Source organism: Phyllobates terribilis, unplaced genomic scaffold (assembly GCF_046119375.1).
Source record: "Phyllobates terribilis strain yellow unplaced genomic scaffold, ASM4611937v1 Scaffold_4__5_contigs__length_816908805, whole genome shotgun sequence".
NCBI classification, from domain to species: domain Eukaryota; kingdom Metazoa; phylum Chordata; class Amphibia; order Anura; family Dendrobatidae; genus Phyllobates; species Phyllobates terribilis.
The window spans coordinates 799391939-799414824 of record NW_027362764.1 but is presented as its reverse complement, the minus strand read 5'-3'; the positions used below and the strand labels follow the sequence as shown (position 1 = coordinate 799414824).

The following is a 22886-nucleotide window of genomic DNA, read 5'->3' as shown; positions in this document are numbered from 1 at the left end:
ACATTGCCCCTGGAAGAACGCAGTCTGTGGCCTGAGAAACTGCCTGATCTGGTGGACCTATACAACCACATCCCTGTAGGTTCTACCAACTGTACCCCGGCTTACCTAATGAGAGCAAGACCTGGTAAGCTGCCTGTTGATCTGGATATGGGAGTCCTGACACCCGAGGACACTTCACCAGAAGCAGACTGGGACACAGAGAGGCAGCAGCAGTACCGGAAAGTACAGGAGAGCGTTGAGCGAAGTCTCCGTCAAGCAAGAGAAAGACAGGAGAAGACTTACAACCAGCATGCTCCCGCTGTTCCCCTGGTACCTGGAGAGCAGGTCTTGAAGAGGAAAAGACGGCTCCACAAGTTGGTCGACCAGTGGGAGAAGGACCCGTACACCGTACTGCCATCAAGCCATGAAAACCCAAAAATCTGCACAATCAGTAAGGATGGAGGAGAAACCACAGCCATTGTCTCCCGAGATCACCTGAAGAAGTGTCCCGAGCAGCTACGAAACCCTGAAGAAGATCAAGAAAACCCTCAAACCGCAGAGGAAAGGGAAGAGATGGTCAGTACTGTACTCGGAGACTTCCCTCGGTCTTGGACACAGGTAAATGGCGCGGTTGTGGTACCCGTCCTCACCTTCCTCCAGCCAGCATCCCAAGTGCCTACGGAAAAACAGGTAGAGCTGGAAGAGCAGCCGGTCCAGGAGGCAGAAGACCCCACACAAGCAGACCAGGAGAATCGACCCTCTGCTTATAGTGAGCCTGCCGTGCCCCTAGTGAGCCAAAGAGTCCGTAGACAGCTGCCCAGCTTACCTTTGACAGCTCCTACACCCTGTAGCTCAGGACCGGTCAGTAAGCTCCGTAGGTCTACTAGGGCCAATAGAGGCCAGTTGCCCGTACGTTGGAGGATCTAAAGTGTTCAGACTGTCTTATTGGTATTTACCTGTTTACTGTTGCTTGTAAATAATTATGTTTTTCCAGTTATTTTATAGGTGTCTTTTGTGGATTAACCGGAACTCTGTTGTATATATGTTTGGATCGTAACCCAGGAACGGACTATAGACTGTTAAAGACTCGGGGCAGGACAGACCCCTACCTGGTTACGGCTCCCCGTTCTTTGGTGAAATGGACACCCTTTTTGCTTCAAAAATTGCACCCGGTTGCGGACACTCCGTGACCACCCTAACGTGTTTTTCCTTATTGTATTGTTCCTGTTTATACCCTGTTATGTTTTCAAAAATATGTTTAGTCCCGGAGTACTAAATTTTACTAGGGGGGAATGTGGCACCCCAGGGTTCTGGTTACCACAGTAATAGCAATATTACGTCTGAGAGCAGGTGGGAGGTCTCCTGGTCAGGAACCCTAAGCATGCCACACCTCCTGACCAGTCCTGGGAGGGGAAGAACTTCCCCTATATAAACTGGGGCTGAGGTGGGGTTAGGTAAGAAAAAGAAGAGAAGAAGAGGAGTCCCAGACAGAGACACAGTCTGGTCTGGAGTGGAGCAGATGCAGGGAGAGCAAGATCAGGAGCTCTGTGGGAGCAGTGATAAAAGGGGTCCAGGACTGGAAGCTGTAGAGCTCGTCCTGACTGAAAAGATCTCACCGGACACGGAGTCCGAGGCTGTGGGTACTGTTCCATACCCAGCAGCAGAAACCGTCCGGCAGGGGATTTCAGGTCCTCTGGCCAAGAAACCCGAAGGCACGGTCACACGCAAGGGACCAGCACCGCCGTCGTGGAGCGGAGGCTACCAGAAGGCCCCGAGTCACCGGCCATACGGGTGAGCACCACACGGTACACTCAGGGACGTGGGCTACTTTTACCCGCTTCTAGCAAGGTAGCCAGGAAGAGTACAATTAGTTGGGGAGGCCTACAACTCCGCCTGGCCGGGGGAGATCCTATCTGCTCACGGACTGACCAGGCCCCGATCGCTAGCCAGTACTCCCGGGAGGGTCTACCTTTGCCACCAGTAAAGACCCTGAACTACACCGCACCGTCTCTGAGTGGTTCCTGGTGCCTGCGTGCAATTCTGCTATCCCCATCATCCACGTCTGCTGCCCTGAGGCCATACCCCTCCCGTTGGGGGTTATACTACCCATGCTGCACAACTGTACCACCGGCCTCAGCGGTCTGCCCTGCAGCGGCGGCTTCATAACCGCATTCAACGGGTGGCGTAGTCGAACACTATAACATCTTCTGCTAAATTCCGCCACTTAGTTTGACACCCTGGGCACGGACCGGGTCACCGCCACGAGGACTACTAACCCCGACAGATCCGGCTCCGGGTATTCCCCGCGTGCGCAACGCTACACAACACAGGCCCAGGGGGCGCGTCATACAGACAGGTGGATACTGGCAGGTAGGAACGCAGGCAGGATAGGGACCAGTACAGACTGGGATACAGGAACAGAGCCGCAAGTGCGGCAAACAAGCAGAGAAGAGCAAAACCCGCAAGTGCGGTAGACAAGCAGAGCAGAGCAAAACCCGCAGGTGCGGTAGACAAGCAGAGCAGAGCAAAACCCGCAGGTGCGGTAGACAAGCAGAGCAGAGCAAAACCCGCAGGTGCGGTAGACAAGCAGAGCAGAGCAAATACACACAAGGTACTTACAATGAAGTAGCAAGTGGACACTAAACTCACAAACAGAAGTACAGAGACAACGAGTTGGAGTTAGGTGCAGGTTCAGACACTGCAGGAAAAGGAAAGATATGAACATAGAGACAAACAAGTAACGGGCTAGGACACTGTTCAGACAGGAACAAGATACAGGAACGAGCCTGGGTATTCAGCCCCCAATGTGGCAGAACAGACTAGAAGTCACAGATACAGGTAGCAGGCCTGGGTATACAGCCCCCAGGGTGGCGGAGCAGACTAGAAGTCACAGATACAGGTAACGGGCCAGGGTATACAGCCCCCAGGGAGGCAGAAACAGACTAGAAGTCACAGATACAGGTAAAAGGCCGGGGTATACAGCCCACAGGATGGCGGAAACAGACAAGATACAGGACAGGACCTGGGAGCTCAGTTGCACATAACATACTGAAAGAAAGTGTTGCTCAGGCACCTCCTACTGGGTGGAGGGGGTTTAAGTATCCAGTGACTCACAACAATAGGCTGGGGACGCATTAGGAGTGCGCACACAGTAACTATAAGACTCAGGCAGTAACCGCGCCGCCGCCTTAAGCAATCAGACAAGAGACATGCACACAGCAGGTACTGGAGCAAAGTGTGCAGCCTGGACTGATAGGTAAGATGGCGGTCTTGCATGGTGGGAGGTGGTAAGCCATGCCAGCATGCCGCCAGGGATGTTACAGAGTGATGAAGCTTCTTTCAAATTATCCGGCCATATTAACAGACATAATTGTATTTACTGGTATAATGAGAACATGCATTTAACATTAGAGCAACAACTAAATGAGCCTGGTGTCAATGTTTGGGGGGGTATTTCAAGTTTTGGTGTTTTAGGACCAATATTTTTTGATGGAACAGTCACAGGAGATAAGTATCTCGAAATTCTAATGAATCAAGTTGTTCCCCAGTTACAGCAACAGCCTAATTCAAATGACCTTTATTTCCAACAAGATGGGGCCCCTCCACATTATTCAAGAGTGGTCCGCGAGTATCTTGATGAAACATTTCCTAACAAATGGATTTGCCGAAGAGGCCCACGTGATTGGCCGGCACGTTCACCAGACTTGACCCCAATGGATTTATTCTTTTGGGGAGTACTCAAGGACAAAGTTTATAGTCGAAAACCAAAAAGTGTCAGTGATTTGAAAAATTACATAAGAGATGGATTTCAAGAAATTAATACCCAAAGAGACTTGTGCAAAAAAGTTTGTTGAAGCGAAAGAGGCGACTTCAAAGCTGTGCAAATTGCAATGGAAAACAGTGCGAGCCCCTGTGGTGATAAAATTTAAGGGCTTTTGTATTATTGTTCAGAATAAAATGTAATTGTCAATGTTATGCTTGTGTTAGTAAATATCATTTTATATATAAATCAAAATAAATGTTATTATTTTCTAGCCACCTACTTTTGGACCACCCTGTATATATATATATATGTGTGGAGTGGAGCTGCAGGGAGCGGAGCCTAATAACAGGAGAGGAGGTGCAGGGAGCGGAGCCGCCTGTGTCCCCCATACACTGCATACACGGGATATATATACAGTACAGACCAAAAGTTTGGACACACCTTCTCATTTAAAGATTTTTCTGTATTTTCATGACTATGAAAATTGTACATTCACACTGAAGGCATCAAAACTATGAATTAACACATGTGGAATTATATACTTAACAAAAAAGTGTGAAACAACTGAAAATATGTCTTATATTCTAGGGTCTTCACAGTAGCCCCCTTTTGCTTTGATGACTGCTTTGCACACTCTTGGCATTCTCTTGATGAGCTTCAAGTAGCAGTCACCGGAAATGGTCTTCACTTCACAGGTGTGCCCTGTCAGGTTTAATAAGTGGGATTTCTTGCTTATAAATGGGGTTGGGACCATCAGTTGTGTTGTGCAGAAGTCAGGTGGATACACAGCTGATAGTCCTACTGAATAGACTGTTAGAATTTGTATTATGGCAAGAAAAAAGCAGCTAAGTAAAGAAAAACGAGTGGCCATCATTACTTTAAGAAATGAAGGTCAGTCAGTCCGAAAATTGGGAAAACTTGAAAGTGTCCCCAAGTGCAGTTGCAAAAACCATCAAGCGCTACAAAGAAACTGGCTCACCTGAGGACCGCCCCAGGAAAGGAAGACCAAGAATCACCTCTGCTTCTGAGGATAAGTTTATCCGAGTCATCAGCCTCAGAAATCGCAGGTTAACAGCAGCTCAGATTAGAGACCAGGTCAATGCCACACAGAGTTCTAGCAGCAGACACATCTCTACAACAACTGTTAAGAGGAGACTTTGTGCAGCAGGCCTTCATGGTAAAATATCTGCTAGGAAACCACTGCTAAGGACAGGCAACAAGCAGAAGAGACTTGTTTGGGCTAAAGAACACAAGGAATGGACATTAGACCAGTGGAAATCTGCGCTTTGGTCTGATGAGTCCAAATTTGAGATCTTTGGTTCCAACCACCGTGTCTTTGTGCGACGCAGAAAAGGTGAACGGATGGACTCTACATGCCTGGTTCCCACCGTGAAGCATGGAGGAGGAGGTGTGATGGTGTGGGGGTGCTTTGCTGGTGACACTGTTGGGGATTTATTCAAAATTGAAGGTATACTGAACCAGCATGGCTACCACAGCATCTTGCAGCGGCATGCTATTCCATCCGGTTTGCGTTTAGTTGGACCATCATTTATTTTTCAACAGGACAATGACCCTAAACAACCTCCAGGCTGTGTAAGGGCTATTTGACCAAGAAGGAGAGTGATGGGGGGCTACGCCAGATGACCTGGCCTCCACAGTCACCAGACCTGAACCCAATCGAGATGGTTTAGGGTGAGCTGGACCGCAGAGTGAAGGCAAAAGGGTCAACAAGTGCTAAGCATCTCTGGGAACTCCTACAAGATTGTTGGAAGACCATTTCCGGTGACTACCTCTTGAAGCTCATCAAGAGAATGCCAAGAGTGTGCAAAGCAGTCATCAAAGCAAAAGGTGGCTACTGTGAAGAACCTAGAATATAAGACATATTTTCAGTTGTTTCACACTTTTTTGTTAAGTATATAATTCCACATGTGGTAATTCATAGTTTTGATGCCTTCAGTGTGAATGTACAATTTTCATAGTCATGAAAATACAGAAAAATCTTTAAATGAGAAGGTGTTTCCAAACTTTTGGTCTGTACTGTATATATATAACAGGAGAGGAGCTGCAGGGAGCGGAGCCGCCTGTGTCCCCCATACACTGCACACACTGGATATAGATATATAACAGGAGAGGAGCTGCAGGGAGCAGAGCCGCCTGTGTCTCCCATACACTGCACACACTGGATACATATAAAACAGGAGAGGAGCTGCAGGGAGCGGAGCCGCCGTCTGTGTCCCCCATACACTGCACACACTGTATATATATATATATATAACAGGAGAGGAGCTGCAGGGAGCGGAGCCGCCTGTGTCCCCCATACACTGCACACACTGGATATAGATATGTGGCACCCCAGGGGTCTGGTTTCCACAGTAACAGCAATGTTATGTCTGAGAGCAGGTGGGAGGTCTCTTGGTCAGGAATCCTATGCATGCCACACCTCCTGCCCAGTCCTGGGAGGGGAAGAACTTCCCCTATATAAACCTGGGGCTGAGGCAGGGTTAGAGAGTTGAGAGGGAGAGTTCAGCCAGGAGGGCTGACAGGAAGCTGTGGCTCCGGCTGGGCCCAGCTCCTGGGCCATGCCAGAAGTAGAGAAGAGAAGCAGCATAGGAAGAAACAACAGGAGCTCTGTGGGAGCAGTGTTACAAGGAGTCAGGGGCTGGCAGCTGCAGAGCTCGCCCTGACTGAGAAGATTTCTTACCGGACCCGGAGTCCGAGGCTGTGGGGACTAACTCCTACCCAGCAGCAGAATCCGTCAGGCAGGGGATTTCAGGTCCTCTGGCCAAGAAACCCGAAGGCACGGTCACACGCATGGGACCAGCACCGCCGTCGTGGAGCGGAAGCTACTAGAAGGCCCCGAGTCACCGGCCATACGGGTGAGCACCACACGGTACACTCAGGGACGTGGGCTACTTATACCCGCTTCTAGCAAGGTAGCCAGAAGAGTATCGTTAGTTTGGGAGGCCTACAACTCCGCCTGGCCAGGGGAGATCCCATCTGCTCAAGGACTGACCAGGCCCCAACCGCTAGCCAGTACTCTGGGAGGGTCTATCTTTGTCACCAGTAAAGACCCTGAACTACACCGCATCGTCTCTGAGTGGTTCCTACTACCACCATCATCCACGTCGGCTGCCCTGAGGCCATACCCCTCCCGTTGGGGGTTATACCATCCACGCTGCACCATCCTTCCACCGGCCTCAGCGGTCTGCCCTGCAGCGGCAGCTCCATAGCTGCATTCAACGGGTGGCGTAGTCATCCTACATCTACTGCTAATATACCGCCACTTAGTCTGACACCCTGGGCACGGACCGGGTCACCGCCACAAGGACTACTACCCCTATCCAGATCCGGCTCCGGGTATCCCTTGAACATGGCCCAGGGGGCGCGTCAGATATATAACAGGAGAGGAGCTGCAGAGAGTGGAGCCGCCTGTGTCCCCCATACACTGTACACACTGGATATATATAATAGGAGAGGAGCTGCAGGGAGCGGAGCCTCCTGTGTCCCACATACACTGCACACACTGGATATATATATAACAGGAGAGGAGCTGCAGGGAGCGCAGCCTCCTGTGTCCCCCATACACTGTACACACTGGATATATATATAACAGGAGAGGAGCTGCAGGGAGTGGAGCCGCCTGTGTCCCCCATACACTGCACACACTGGATATATATATATAACAGGAGAGGAGCTGCAGGGAGCGGAGCCGCCTGTGTACCACATACAGTGTACACACTGGATATATATATAACAGGAGAGGAGCTGCAGGGAGAGGAGCCGCCTGTGTCCCCCATACACTGTACACACTGGATATATATATATATATAACAGGAGAGGAGCTGCAGGGAGCGGAGCCGCCTGTGTCCCCCATACACTGCACACACTGGATATATATATATAACAGGAGAGGAGCTGCAGGGAGCGGAGCCGCCTGTGTACCACATACAGTGTACACTCTGGATATATATATAACAGGAGAGGAGCTGCAGGGAGAGGAGCCGCCTGTGTCCCCCATACACTGCACACACTGGATATATATAACAGGAGAGGAGCTGCAATTAGCGGAGCCGCCTGTGTCCCCCATACACTGCACACACTGGATATATATATATATATATATATATAACAGGAGAGGAGCTGCAAGGAGAGGAGCCGCGTGTGTCCCCCATACACTGCACACACTGGATATATATAACAGGAGAGGAGCTGCAATTAGCGGAGCCGCCTGTGTACCACATACAGTGTACACACTGGATATATATATAACAGGAGAGGAGCTGCAGGGAGAGGAGCCGCCTGTGTCCCCCATACACTGCACACACTGGATAAATATATATAACAGGAGAGGAGCTGCAGGGAGAGGAGCCGCCTGTGTCCCCCATACACTGCACACACTGGATATATATATATAACAGGAGAGGAGCTGCAGGGAGAGGAGCCGCCTGTGTCCCCCATACACTACACACACTGGATATATATATATATATATAACAGGAGAGGAGCTGCAGGGAGCGGAGCCTGTGTCCCCCATACACTGCACACACTGGATATAGATATAACAGGAGAGGAGCTGCAGGGAGAGGAGCCGCCGTCTGTGTCTCCTTCCGGCCTCTCAGCAGATCCAGGTCGTCCTCACATCGTACAATCAGCTTCCTGCACGATACAGATTTGGGCACAGATCCCGGTGATGGTGACCGGTGCCGGGAATAGAAGGGACGAGCTCCCGCAGCAGTTTTATCTCCGCAGATACACAGTGAGGTGCAGCCCGGGAGGACTATGGGGAGATCCCGGCTCCTCCGGCTCCTTCCTGCCTCCTCCTCCGCCAGTGACGGCTGTAGACATGTAGGGGAGATGTCAGGGAGGAGGAGGACACGAGTCACTTTTAGCTCCTCTGAACTTGAAACGACAGATGGGGAAACGGAAGAAGATGAAAATGATTGGTATGGTTCAGGAGAAGGATCTAGTGGGGCAAAAAACGGTGCAGCTCCAAACCCAGATCCAAATCAAAATCCTGCAGGAGAGCGGGGCGTAAGCACAGATCTAAAACACCGGAAACACAACTACAGGACGAGATACCGCAAATAAATCAGTTTACGGTCCTAAATCAATCTGCATGTATCCTTACGAACAATGAATTGAAAATATTGCGCAAAGGGCTTAACTTTGTGCCAAAGGACAATGGTGACTTTTTTTCCACAATCTTGGATGTCAACAAATTTGTGAGAAGATTGACTATCAGGAAACATTTTTTTGACCAGGATCAATCAGCTGCTGAAACTAATGCTTCTTTTTTGCCAGTTAATGGGTATGCAGGACTTTCGTTTAAAGAACAAGTTGCCCTGACAGAACTTAATTCCTTATCTGATTTTTCACAAAGTTACGATCTTGTTGGTGATAACAGTGTTGTTTCTAAAGTGCCAAACATAGATTTTTATCCCTTACAATCAAGAGCCCCCATTATGGATGAGTTTCAGCTTTCTGTGGAACGGGAATTAAAATCTGTATTTTCTAATTGTAATAAGGGGGATAATCTATTTAAGGGAGAAAGACAAGCACTAAAAAGTATACAAAACAACCCAAACATTGTAGTGAAGAATGCTGATAAGGGGGGGATCAGTGGTAATATTGGATAAGACCCTATATGCAAGAGAGGTTAATAATATTCTAAATGACAGCCACTCATACAGAAAAATAGATGGGGATCCAACCCGAACTATAGAGGAAAAATTGGGGAAAATTCTACAAGATGGGGTAGATTTAGGTATTCTTAATTTAAAACAAAAAGAATTCCTATTACCAGAAAATCCCAAAATTCCTATTTTTCATGCCCTACCAAAAACTCATAAAGGGCTTTTTCCTCCTCCATTTAGGCCTATAGTGTCGGGTGTGGATTCACTATTGGAAAGACTAGGTTCCTGGCTAGATGGGAGACTGCAACCATTGGTAGTTATGTCACCCAGCTATTTGAAAGACAGCAAACATGTACTATCAGTAATGCTAAATCAGAACTGGGATGAAAATCTCATGTGGATTACCTGTGATGTAAAAACATTATATTCTTGCATTCCACATGGTTTAGCCATGCAAGCATTGACAGATCAACTAAACACATATTCCAATTATTCTGATGTAATGAAAGAATTTATTCTGGATGTCACTCTATTTTTGCTTCAGAACAATGACTTTATATTCTCCCACCAGTTCTATGTCCAGTGTCAGGGATGTTCCATGGGAGCTAAATTCTCCCCGTCCCTGGCTAATCTGTACATGAACTGGTGGGAGTCCAAATTCATCTACTCTGAATCTAACCCTCATTCAGACTGCATAGGACAATACCTGCGTTTTATAGATGACATCTTGATAGTGTGGAAAGGATCAGATGATTTAGTCCCTGGTTTTAATGATTACATTAATGATAATGATTTAAAATCTGTCTTTTACAGTAGACACCAATAGGGATACGATTTCCTTTCTGGATATACAGCTGAGTGGAGATAGTTTGAATAGGAAAGTAGACTGTCAGCTTTTCCGCAAAAAAATCTCAGGAAATTCTATTTTGCTTCCAGTCAACACCCACAACATGTAATCAGGAATATCCCCATCGGGGAATTCATCAGAGCTCGCAGGTGTTGTACTGATGGCAGAAAATATAAGGAAGAATGTGACAACATTAAAAAGATACTCGAGCACAGGGGCTATAATCATAAAACCATTGAAAAAGCTGAAATAAAAGCCAATGAAAAAAGCCGAGATCAGTATCTACTCCAGACAAAAAAATCAGACAGGAAAGATTTCTCTAAAGAAATGATCTTCTCCAGCACATATCACAGCAATTATTATAAAGTAATTAATGTGGTTCGAAAACATCTACCATTGTTAACCACTGACAGCACCCTCAGAGAAATTCTAAAAAATGGTTGTAAATTTGTTCCAAAAAAAATCCCTGACAATAGGAAATGTAATCTCCCAAAGTGAACTCCGAGAAGTACAGGTAAAATAGGTCGTACATGGTTATCCGCTAAGGGCTCATTCAGATGCGGGCAGAAGTCATGCGGTTTATGCAAATTCATGATAAGTAATAACACGTCTGTCATAAGTAATGAGGGTCAAGTATGTAATCTGAAGACTTTCCTGAACTGTGCTACTGACCACTGTGTTTATATCATTTATTGCACGATATGCAGAAAACAATATGTGGGATCTACAAGCCGTAGTATAAGAAAAAGACTGTCGGAGCACATTTATGACATTAACAATGTCACTACCCGCAGTCTTTCGGGGGCTTCCAAGCATTTTTTGTACGAACACAAGGGGGATTTAAGTAGCCTGCGAGTAAGTGCTTTGGAATTTGTTTCTGCTCCCCGGCGAGGTGGTGATAGGGTTAAATTACTCCAGATGACTGAAGCTCCATAGATTCTAAAACTAAATACCAGACACCCAGCAGGACTAAATCTAAAACATGAATTGATGGATCTATACTAAAAAAGTTGGGACAAATTGAGGCATTTAATAAATGGAAATGAAAAATTTTTTCCTTTTTTTTTTTTTTTCAGGAGAGAGAGAAAAAATAAAAAGAAAGAAAAAATAAATAAATAAACATAGGAGAAAAATTTTTATTTTTTATTTTTGTGATCACTCTAGGGGACTCTATAACTAATAGTATACAAAACAAAACATGCTAATTACGCTTTGTAATAATTTCCAGCCATTTTCATATGGTTTTAAAGTGGAGAAGGTTTTTTTTTTTTTTTTTGGGAAAAGTATGCCCTTGAAATCAAATGTTCGATATTTTTAGAAGCTCTTATTGTTACATATATATTTAAATAGTGCATCAATTCATTATTCAGTGAATTCACATATATAATAAACTTGGGTAAAAAGTGATCAAATAATTAGTGCATTACTAAGTGACAGTTCACATTGTAATATGTTTGTAGAGGATGGATGTACTATAGGGTTAAACTAGTGTTTAGATCACTGCTAGCCTTGAATTAGTGATGCTGATATCACAGCTGATTTTGGCTGAGTGTTACCCTTGGCAGCTTCCCTTGACTGTTTTTCCTTGAAAAGTGCAACATTTATTCAGTACTTTATGCTATGACTAAGGGTCAAATATGATCCAAAACGCGTAAGCCTACACATGCTTTTATCTCTGTTGGAATTGTATTTTTTAACGATGGATTAAATAAAGGCTTTTTTTAATTTTTCTACATCGTGTGCTGGAAAAACTATTTTTTGCTTTTACTGAGGATTTTTCTCCCAGATGGGGATGGATTAATTCCGAGCACCGAGATCATGGAAAGGAGGACTGGGCAGGCTGGGCCAGGTGAGCTGAATATCTTTTTCTTACCTGCTTAAAAGCGATGCTGGTTCAGTATGCCTTCAATTTTGAATAAATCCCCAACAGTGTCACCAGCAAAGCCCCCCACACCATCACACCTCCTCCTCCATGCTTCACGGTGGGAACCAGGCATGTAGAGTCCATCCGTTCACCTTTTCTGCGTCACACAAAGACACGGTGGCTGGAACCAAAGATCTCAAATTTGGACTCATCAGAGCAAAGCACAGATTTCCACTGGTCTAATGTCCGTTCCTTGTGTTCTTTAGCCCAAACAAGTCTCCTCTGCTTGTTGCCTGTCCTTAGCAGTGGTTTCCTAGCAGCTATTTTACCACGAAGGCCGGCTGCACAAAGTCTCCTCTTAACAGTTGTTGCAGAGATGTGTCTGCTGCTAGAACTCTGTGTGGTATTGACCTGGTCTCTAATCTGAGCTGCTGTTAACCTGCGATTTCTGAGGCTGGTGACTCGGATAAACTTATCCTCAGAAGCAGAGGTGACTCTTGGTCTTCCTTTCCTGGGGCGGTCCTCATGTGAGCCAGTTTCTTTGTAGCGCTTGATGGTTTTTGCAACTGCACTTGGGGACACTTTCAAAGTTTTCCCAATTTTTCGCACTGACTGACCTTCATTTCTTAAAGTAATGATGGCCACTCGTTTTTCTTTACTTAGAATTTGTATTATGGCAAGAAAAAAGCAGCTAACAGTCTATTCAGTAGGACTATCAGCTGTGTATCCACCAGACTTCTGCACAGCACAACTGATGGTCCCAACCCCATTTATAAGCAAGAAATCCCACTTATTAACACTAGGACTACTGGACTCGTGACCCCGCCTAGAACTACTGAAAGGAGTCATTTTGACTCCTTGCTTGTTTTCGTTTATTTTTAGAGTTTCATTTGTGCTTATTTATTAATAATTATATTTTTTGTAATGTATTATTATTGTGAGATCCAACAGTAATGCTTTTGATTGTTTTTTTTCTGCTTTTCTTATTTTTCTACAGAAAATAACAATAATTATAATAGACGTTTTTCAAACATTTTTTTTTATTCAAGTGCACACATATAAACAACAACTGAAGAACAAAAAGCAGAGAAAATGTAGGTGGAGGAGCATAAAAATGAAAATATGGCGCAGAATTCACCTTCTAAACATTTGGTGTTTCGCATTTTAGGCATTGTCTTTGATTTATGGCAGTACATTGCCCACGCAAAGACTTACCACAAGTCTTACAATTTCCGACAGATCTATTTTTCTTGCACTTTTCTTTGATCTGGCAAAATTTTGTTTGAACCATCACTTCTGAGCATGTAGAAACTTGGGACGTGGAACCCTTTTCCCTATCTGTGACATAAGGACCACTCAACTCTCTCACAAGCGTTTGCAAAAATGCCTTGCGTGACATTTTTTGGTGGGTAATCTCCTTGAATATTATCCATGCATTTATACCCGCAAAGTCTAAGGCATTTTCAAATGCATGAACAGGCCATCTCCTTGTGCATGTTCGTGTGGTATATTTTCGTGCCATCTGATCCACTACATCTACTCCATATTTTGTTTCATTGTAAAACTTTACCGTTTCTGGAGTTTTTTTAGCGGAATCAAACGCAACAACAACATCTGGATGGACGGAACTCAAAATGACAACATTTTTGTTGGGCTTTCCTTGATATACTGTAAGTGTAAAATTGTCTTCATTTCTAAACACTTTAGTGTTGTACAATTCCTCTTTCATGGATTTTATTTCTTTAGGCACTTCTCGCCTTATCTTGTTCAGTGTTCCCACGATGGTTGTTCCTTTGCTTTTGAGCTGTTTAGCTAATTTTACTGAAGTAAAATAATTATCGGTTGTAACATTGCGACCTTTTTTCAAAAACGGGTCCAATAACTTCATTACCACATGGTCAGCTAAACGGTCCTCAGCACGGCGTGTGTCATCTTTGCCTAGATAAGGGAAGCCATTTGCCAGATATTTGCTCCTCTTATCAACAGCTAGCCAATATTTGTGGCCATATTTATCTGGTTTGGAAGGCATGTACTGCGTGAATGGACACCTAGTTTTGCTTGGGAAAAGTTGCTCAACCACCGTTATGTATGGGCCAGGTTTATAACACGCAATACAATTTTCAATAAACCTGTCCCACACAGTAGAAAATAGAGCAAACTTGTCCGTTTGCAGTCTCTCCGATCGAGTAGATTTCTCATCAAATCTGAGAAACCTCATAATTTCAACAAAGCGGTCCCTAGACATTGTCGCTTTGCAAAACGGTATTCCCCAGTCATTACACCAAATACTGCTAATCGAGTGACGGTTCGTGCCAGATATTCCACGAGCATAGAATATCGCAATGAATGCATCTAGCTCCTCATCAGATAGAGTAAACTGTAAATTATTGTTCCTGCATGCTTCTGCAAGCGTACAGTTCTTTATATGTGTCAATATATATGAATCAAAAAATAAACGCCATGCGCTCAAAGGACTATCGATAATGATATTTCTTCTGGCGTATCCTGTAGGGCCAGGTGCTTCTCGAAGAATATTTTGGCTGTCACGCCTACCAGGCAAGTGTTCTCCAATTTCAACAGGTTTCCATTGAATACCATCCGCTGAAACTAGTATTCCTTCAGATTCGCCTTCTCTGGTGTTTGTTGTTGCATTACCTTCGCCGCCATCGTTATCTGTTGTTCTTTCATTTCTGGGACGTTTTGCTGATTTTTTCTGTCCACGACCAGGAGGATGGTCACGAGGCAACATAACTGCATGAGCCCGATCCCCAGTTGATGTGCTTGGAATATCTGTAAAAAAGTTGATGAATATTTAGAATTTTTGTTTTGTAAGGGTCCGTGCACACTGGCTGGATTAGCGGCGGAATATCCGACCGGATATTCTCACCACAATCCGGCCCATACCTGCCCGCTCAGGTACAGAGCGGAGTTTCATACCTGAAGCTCCGCTCAGAACCCCGGGCTGGAGCCGCTGTCTGGGACGGAGCTCGCGCGTAAGCAAGCGCTGCTCTGTCCCTGACAGCGGCTCCAGCCTGGGGTTCGGAGCGGAGCTTCAGGCATGAGCGGGCAGGTACGGCCTGTATTGCGGCAAGAATATCCAGATGGCTATTCAGCCAGAATTCTGCTAGTGTGCACAGGCCCTAACTCAGTGTGTGGAAGAACAAATAAATACACATAACTACTTACCTTCTGGATTTGTTCCTTCTGAGTCTTCAGATTCACTTGATATGTTCTGAGGAATGAAATCTTCATCACTGTCAGAATCAAATACATGTTCCTGCAATTCGGATTCCGATTCATCCTCCGGTATGGATTGCAAAGTAGCCAGAATATCCTGAGGCTTTATCAAACGTCTTCTCTCCATATTCCTCACAAATTCCATAATTCTATATAGTTCCCTGCTGAAAAATAGAAATGAAATGAAAACTAAAAGAAATAATAACTGTTCTGCCACCTTCAAAAGTAGGTGGGCTGAATCAGTTGACAGACAGCTAAACTATTTCATAACAATTCATACCTGTATGAGTCTTCAGAGCTCGTATGTCTGCGTCTGTTCTCTTTGTCTCTTCAGCTGAACTGAAAGTAAAGTTACTATGCAGAATACTGTCTCCTGCTAGGACCTTAGAAAAACACCACCCTTCATTAGCATAAGATAAGAGCCTAGAGTAAACAAGCTATTTTGTTCAGCATTACACAGTAATACAAGCAGGTAAAACACAAGGAAAATGTGAAAAGTTGACATGTAAATTGAACTACATCTATATGAACATCAGGGTAAATAAGACAGAGTGAAAAAATTATGCACAAAACTTTATAGCAACATTTAGTGACAAAAGGACCTCAAAATATAGTAGGGAGTCAAAATGACTCCCTTCAGTAGTTCTTGGTAAATTTTGAAAAAAAACGCGCAAATTTTTCACCAAAATTATTTATTCTCACAAAATCTTTTTTCACATCATATTTGAGGAAAAGTCACCGAGTTTCAAGCCGGAATTCTGAAAAATGTAGTCACAGAAGAGAAATAAAAAACGAAAGGAGTCAAAATGACTCCATCAGTAGTTCTAGTGTTAAACCTGACAGGGCACACCTGTGAAGTGAAGACCATTTCCGGTGACTACCTCTTGAAGCTCATCAAGAGAATGCCAAGAGTGTGCAAAGCAGTCATCAAAGCAAAAGGTGGCTACTGTGAAGACCCTAGAATATAAGACATATTTTCAGTTGTTTCACACTTTTTTGTTAAGTATATAATTCCACATGTGTTAATTCATAGTTTTGATGCCTTCAGTGTGAATGTACAGTTTTCAAAGTCATGAAAAAAACAGAAAAATCTTTAAATGAGAAGGTGTGTCCAAACTTTTGGTCTGTACTGTATATATAACAGGAGAGGAGCTGCAGGGAGCGGAGCCGCCTGTGTTCCTCCATACACTGCCCACACAAGATATATATATATATAACAGGAGAGGAGCTGCAGGGAGAGGAGCCGCCTGTGTCCCCCATACACTGCACACACTGGATATATATATTACAGGAGAGGAGCTGCAGGGAGCGGAGCCTGTGTCCCCTATACACTGCACACACTGGATATATATATAACAGGAGAGGAGCTGCAGGGAGCGGAGCCGCCTGTGTCCCCCATACACTGCACACACTGGATATATATATATATATATATATAAAACAGGAGAGGAGCTGCAAGGAGAGGAGCCGCCTGTGTCCCCCATACACTGCACACACTGAATATATATATAACAGGAGAGGAGCTGCAGGGGGGGGGAGCCGCCTGTGTCCCCCCATACACTGCACACACTGAATATATATATATAACAGGAGAGGAGCTGCAGGGAGCGGAGCCGTCTGTGTCCCCCATACACTGCACACACTGGATATATATATATAACAGGAGAGGAGCTGCGGGGGGGGGGAGCCGCCTGTGTCCCCCCATACACTGCACACACTGGATATATATATATATATATATATAACAGGAGAGGAGCTGCAGGGAGCGGAGCCGTCTGTGTCCCCCATACACTGCACACACTGGATATATATAACAGGAGAGGAGCTGCAGGGAGAGGAGCCGCCTGTGTCCCCCATACACTGCACACACTGGAGATATATATATATATATATATATATATATATATATATATATATATATATATATAAAACAGGAGAGGAGCTGCAAGGAGAGGAGCCGCCTGTGTCCCCCATACTCTGCACAGACTGGATATATATAACAGGAGAGGAGCTGCAGGGAGAGGAGCCGCCTGTGTCCCCCATACACTGCACACACTGGATATATATATGTAACAGGAGAGGAGCTGCAGGGAGCGGAGCCGCCTGTGTTCCTCCATACACTGCCCACACTAGATATATATATATATAACAGGAGAGGAGCTGCAGGGAGCGGAGCCTGTGTCCCCTATACACTGCACACACTGGATATATATATATAACAGGAGAGGAGCTGCAGGGAGCGGAGCCTGTGTGCTCCATGCACTGCACACACTGGATATAGATATAACAGGAGAGGAGCAGCAGGGAGCGGAGCCGCCTGTGTCTCCCATACACTGCACACACTGGATATATATAACAGGAGAGGAGCTGCAGGGAGCGGAGCCGCCTGTGTCCCCCATACACTGCACACACTGGATATATATATAACAGGAGAGGAGCTGCAGGGAGAGGAGCCGCCTGTGTCCCCCATACACTGCACACACTGGATATATATATATAACAGGAGAGGAGCTGCAGGGAGCGGAGCCGCCTGTGTCCCCCATACACTGCACACACTGGATATATATATATATAACAGGAGAGGAGCTGCAGGGGGGGGCCGCCTGTGTCCCCCCATACACTGCATATATATAACAGGAGAGGAGCTGCAGGGAGAGGAGCCGCCTGTGTCCCCCATACACTGCACACACTGGATATATATATATAACAGGAGAGGAGCTGCAGGGAGCGGAGCCGCCTGTGTCCCCCCATACACTGCACACACTGGATATATATATATATATATATAACAGGAGAGGAGCTGCAGGGAGAGGAGCCGCCTGTGTCCCCCATACTCTGCAGACACTGGATATAGGTATAACAGGAGAGGAGCTGCAGGGAGCGGAGCCGCCGTCTGTGTCTCCTTCCGGCCTCTCAGCAGATCCAGGTCGTCCTCACATCGTACAATCAGCTTCCTGCACGATACAGATCGGGGCACAGATCCCGGTGATGGTGACCGGTGCCGGGAATAGAAGGGACGAGCTCCCGCAGCAGTTTTATCTCCGCAGATACACAGTGAGGTGCAGCCCGGGAGGACTATGGGGAGATCCCGGATCCTCCGGCTCCTTCCTGCCTCCTCCTCCGCCAGTGACGGCTGTAGACATGTAGGGGAGATGTCAGGGAGGAGGAGGACACGGAGGAAGCGCGCTCTGCTGCCCGGTCCTGGCCGGTACTGGGCTCTTATCCCGGGCAGGGAAGCACAAGGGAGAGCGGAGCTTCACTCGGCTCAGACAGGAGGGACGGGGCCTGTGTCCAGTGTCAGCCAATAGAAGCTCAGGAGGAAGCAGCCAATCAGTGCGCAGTGTGACTGTATATATAAGAGGCGCCTCCAGCTCCGTCCTCAGTGTTTTCCTTCCAGGAGATTCTTGTGTCTGTTCCTCATCACACAATGGCAGAGACCGCGCCAGCCGCCGCTCCTCCTCCCGCCGAACCGGCCGGCAAAGCCAAGAAGCAGCCGAAGAAATCCGCCGCAGGTGGCGCCAAGAAGAGCAAGAAATCCTCCGGTCCCAGCGTGTCCGAGCTGATCGTGAAAGCCGTGTCCGCCTCTAAGGAGCGCAGCGGGGTGTCTCTGGCCGCCCTGAAGAAGGCTCTGGCTGCCGGAGGCTACGATGTGGAGAAGAACAACAGCCGCCTGAAGCAGGCCGTCAGGACTCTGGTCGCCAAGGAGTCCCTGCTCCAGGTGAAGGGCAGCGGCGCCTCCGGCTCCTTCAAGCTGAACAAGAAGCAGGAGACCAAGGACAAGCCGGCCAAGAAGAAGCCGGCGGCTGCTGCCAAACCCAAGAAACCCGCGGCAAAATCCCCAAAGAAGCCCAAGAAGGCTCCGACCGCGGCCAAGAAAAGTCCGAAAAAGGCCAAGAAGCCCGCAGCAGCCGCGGCCAAGAAAGCAACCAAGAGCCCCAAGAAGCCGAAGGCCGCTCCGAAGCCCAAGAAGGTGACTAAGAGCCCTGCTAAGAAGGCGGCCAAACCAAAAGCTGCCAAGAGTCCGGCTAAGAAGGCAACTAAAGCCAAGAAGCCCGCGGCCAAGAAATAAGCGGAGCCGCTCTGTCCTCCTACCACAAAGGCTCTTATCAGAGCCACCACCTTGTTCCTGCAGAGCTGTATGATCAGTGCCACCACCTTATCTCTGCAGAGCAGTATCATTATAGCTACTGTGCCAAGCACTAATAGATGATTATATGCAGAAAGGATTATACCCACTGAGCTAAACACCAATAGCAGGGATTATACCCACTGAGCTATATCCACTTTCACTTTCCCTCTGATGTCACACACCCTTCGCTCTCCAGGCCGGTGGAGGCGTCTGATCGATGATGATCTCCCAGAGATTGATCTATTTCCAGCCTGGATCTCCCGCTGTCATTATTGGAGCAGGCAGGATCTCCAGTCTCCGAGCAGCAGCGGCGCCGAGATGAGGAGAGAAGCGGGAAAATTACAGCACAATGAGCGGGAAATTCAAAATCACCAACTGATCTGTGTTCAGCCAATCAGAGAGAAGGGGAGGAGCTGATAATGCAAATTTAGTATCAAATCTCGCCCCGGAAACGCATCATCCCTGCGGTTCTCGTTCCGGTCCGCTCACACTCTATATAAAGGAAGGGCTCGGCGCTGCTCAGTCATTGTGTTCTGCTGATTACGTGGAAGATGTCAGGTCGCGGTAAAGGAGGGAAAGGTCTCGGGAAGGGCGGCGCCAAGCGGCACAGGAAGGTACTGCGTGATAACATCCAGGGCATCACCAAGCCTGCCATCCGCCGTCTCGCTCGCAGGGGAGGCGTCAAGCGCATCTCCGGCCTCATCTATGAGGAGACTCGCGGCGTCCTGAAAGTCTTCCTGGAGAACGTGATCCGTGACGCCGTCACCTACACCGAGCACGCCAAGAGGAAGACCGTCACCGCCATGGACGTGGTGTACGCGCTCAAGCGCCAGGGCCGCACTCTCTACGGCTTCGGAGGTTAATTGTGTTCTCCGCTCCATCCTCACCCCCCCAAAGGCTCTTATCAGAGCCCCCCACATGTACAGTGGAGAAGCTGTGATTCCTGCTGGATGAATGCAGTAATGAGGTGACGGGATCTCGGGTCTGGAGCAGGAGGCGCCGCGGTGTTAGTTCCGCTCCCTGCAGCGTCAGGTGCTGGGGACGGAGGGGAGAGATCACTAATATCCGCGTCAGTGTAAAGTGCGGCCGGAGCAAATATCTCTAATTAGAAATGTAGTATAGTTCTTCTGATTCGCTATGACTCTTTCCTCATGTGCAGGCAATACAGGACCTTATGTATCCATAAGGAAAGGAAGCGACACGTGAGAGTCCCCCCGGGCAGCTCCATCACCTGAGAGGCGGAAGAGTCTCAGATACAAGAAAACGACATCAAATATCCAGAAGTGATCGGCAGCGACCATCGCAGCGCGCGGGGGAGGATCTGCTCCAATCAGTGTCGCACATGAAGAAACCGACAGCAGCCTGAGATCACCACCTGCATCATCGTCATCATAGAGAGGATGTGATGGGCAGCAGCGGTCACCGGTCTGGAAGCGACGTGTGATGATGATGATACATAAAGCTGAATAATAATCATCACCTGGACTGATCCAGCAAACAAGGACTGTGGACTATACAGTAGATTCCCATGAATTATTATCGGGGAGGGTTTTCATACATTTATTCTCCATAGATCACTAGAAGTTTTCTCTTCGCATTTCTGCTCTTTATTTCTTGTATTTTTCTCACTATTCGCGAGTAGCGGGACAGATTCTTATTATAGCTGACAAAAGCATCGGGTGTTTATTGGTCGCTTTTTAATATAAGAACCAATGGCGTGCAGGGGGCGTGGTTCCCACAGACCAATGAGGACGCGCACACGAGTATAAATGCCCTGCTCCCGCCGCTCCGCTCATCATTTCTGTGTCCGTCTATACAGCGCTATGGCCAGAACCAAGCAGACCGCCCGTAAATCCACCGGAGGGAAAGCTCCCCGCAAGCAGCTGGCCACTAAGGCCGCCAGGAAGAGCGCTCCTGCCACTGGCGGAGTGAAGAAGCCGCATCGCTACCGGCCAGGAACAGTCGCTCTCCGGGAGATCCGCCGCTACCAGAAGTCCACCGAGCTGCTGATCCGTAAGCTTCCCTTCCAGCGCCTGGTGAGGGAGATCGCCCAGGACTTCAAGACCGATCTGCGCTTCCAGAGCTCGGCGGTGATGGCGCTGCAGGAGGCCAGCGAGGCTTATCTGGTGGGGCTGTTCGAGGACACCAACCTGTGCGCCATCCACGCCAAGAGGGTCACCATCATGCCCAAAGACATCCAGCTGGCCCGCAGGATCCGCGGGGAGAGAGCTTAGATCTGCCCGGGCCCCGAGAACAACACAAAGGCTCTTTTCAGAGCCACCAAATCCTCCAAGACGAGCTGATCTCTATTACTCTGATCCCTCAGAAGCGGCCGGGGCTGCGGGATGTCGGTGCTGTTCTCACTGCTGCGGTTGCTGTCAGATTATGCCTGTGATGGAGCTGAGCCCAGTGATGCGACCTGTATGCAGCTTTATAACTGGCAGTGGTTATATTATAGGTGATCAGCAGGTGGCGCTCTCTTACATCTGGGGCTGATAAATGATCCGTGAAGTGTCTGCGGAGCAGAGAGATGTCCGCGCTCATCCGCCGCCTCCTCCGCACAGTCCTCGGGACTCCGGGGTCGGGGACGTTTATCACTGGCTCCTCCCCTCCGTCTATAGGGGGCTTCTCCCCGTCACTCCTCGGTTCTGGCTGATATTACAGTAAGTTCTCGGTTCTGCTGCCGGTAGCCGACATTCTCCACCGCCCTCATATAGGACGTCAGACACTGAAGGGTTAATTCTGCCTCCGCTTTGCCGGTTTCTAGCTCGGTGCTGCTCGGCTGATCCCGCTTCTCCCGCTCTTTCTCTCCATGTAATATTTGGGGTCAGGACGAGCGTTTCTCGTGCGGTTCGTCACAATCTGTAATAACCGCTGAGAGGAGGCCGCACTGGATCAGGCGCCATCATGATGACAAAGGGTTAATGGCAGAAGAGATCGCTGCGCCAGTCCGTGTCTTAATGTAACCAGCAGAGCCTGAGGGGAGGGGGCAGGCGACGGCTCTGTGTTCCCGTATGTGATCATAGGACAGGCAAGGGTTAAGGATAAAGATCGCATCGCTGTGTCTGCACCCGGACGACAGGCAGGAAAGCAATCAGCCAGTAAAGAGTTAACGTAACGGCTTTCACGAGCTGCTGTGATGAGGGCGGGTGGCGGTTGGGTGAGAAATTGATCTGACCTATGTGACGTCACACCTTCCCTCCTGCAGCTGATTGGTGTTTTCTCAAGTCTGATCTCCATAAGCGGCTTCAGATCCGTCCAATGACAGGAGAGGAGGGCGGGGCAGCAGCTTATATAAACCTCCAGCAGCGCGGGCTCCTCACATTCTGCTGATTGTTATCTGCTGATTGTACGATGTCTGGACGCGGAAACAGGGAGGAAAGGCCCGGGCTAAGGCCAAGAGCCGCTCATCCCAGGCAGGACTGCAGTTCCCG

General features: G+C 47.7%; 3 protein-coding genes across 3 annotated transcripts; all 3 read left to right on the top strand.

Annotated features, from left to right (window-relative positions):
* The first annotated feature begins 18710 nt into the window (after positions 1-18710).
* LOC141264552 (histone H1.5-like) lies at positions 18711-19430 on the top strand. Its single transcript, XM_073676827.1, has one exon. The coding sequence runs from the start codon at positions 18751-18753 to the stop codon at positions 19390-19392; it is 642 nt and encodes a 213-aa protein (XP_073532928.1). The 5' UTR covers positions 18711-18750; the 3' UTR covers positions 19393-19430.
* A 277-nt stretch (positions 19431-19707) lies between these two features.
* On the top strand, positions 19708-21696 carry LOC141264551 (histone H3-like). Its single transcript, XM_073676825.1, has 2 exons — positions 19708-20066; positions 20612-21696. The coding sequence occupies exon 2, from the start codon at positions 21222-21224 to the stop codon at positions 21684-21686; it is 465 nt and encodes a 154-aa protein (XP_073532926.1). The 5' UTR covers positions 19708-20066; positions 20612-21221; the 3' UTR covers positions 21687-21696.
* Positions 20004-20315, top strand: LOC141264732 (histone H4). Its single transcript, XM_073676992.1, has one exon. The coding sequence runs from the start codon at positions 20004-20006 to the stop codon at positions 20313-20315; it is 312 nt and encodes a 103-aa protein (XP_073533093.1).
* Positions 21697-22886: the final 1190 nt, after the last annotated feature.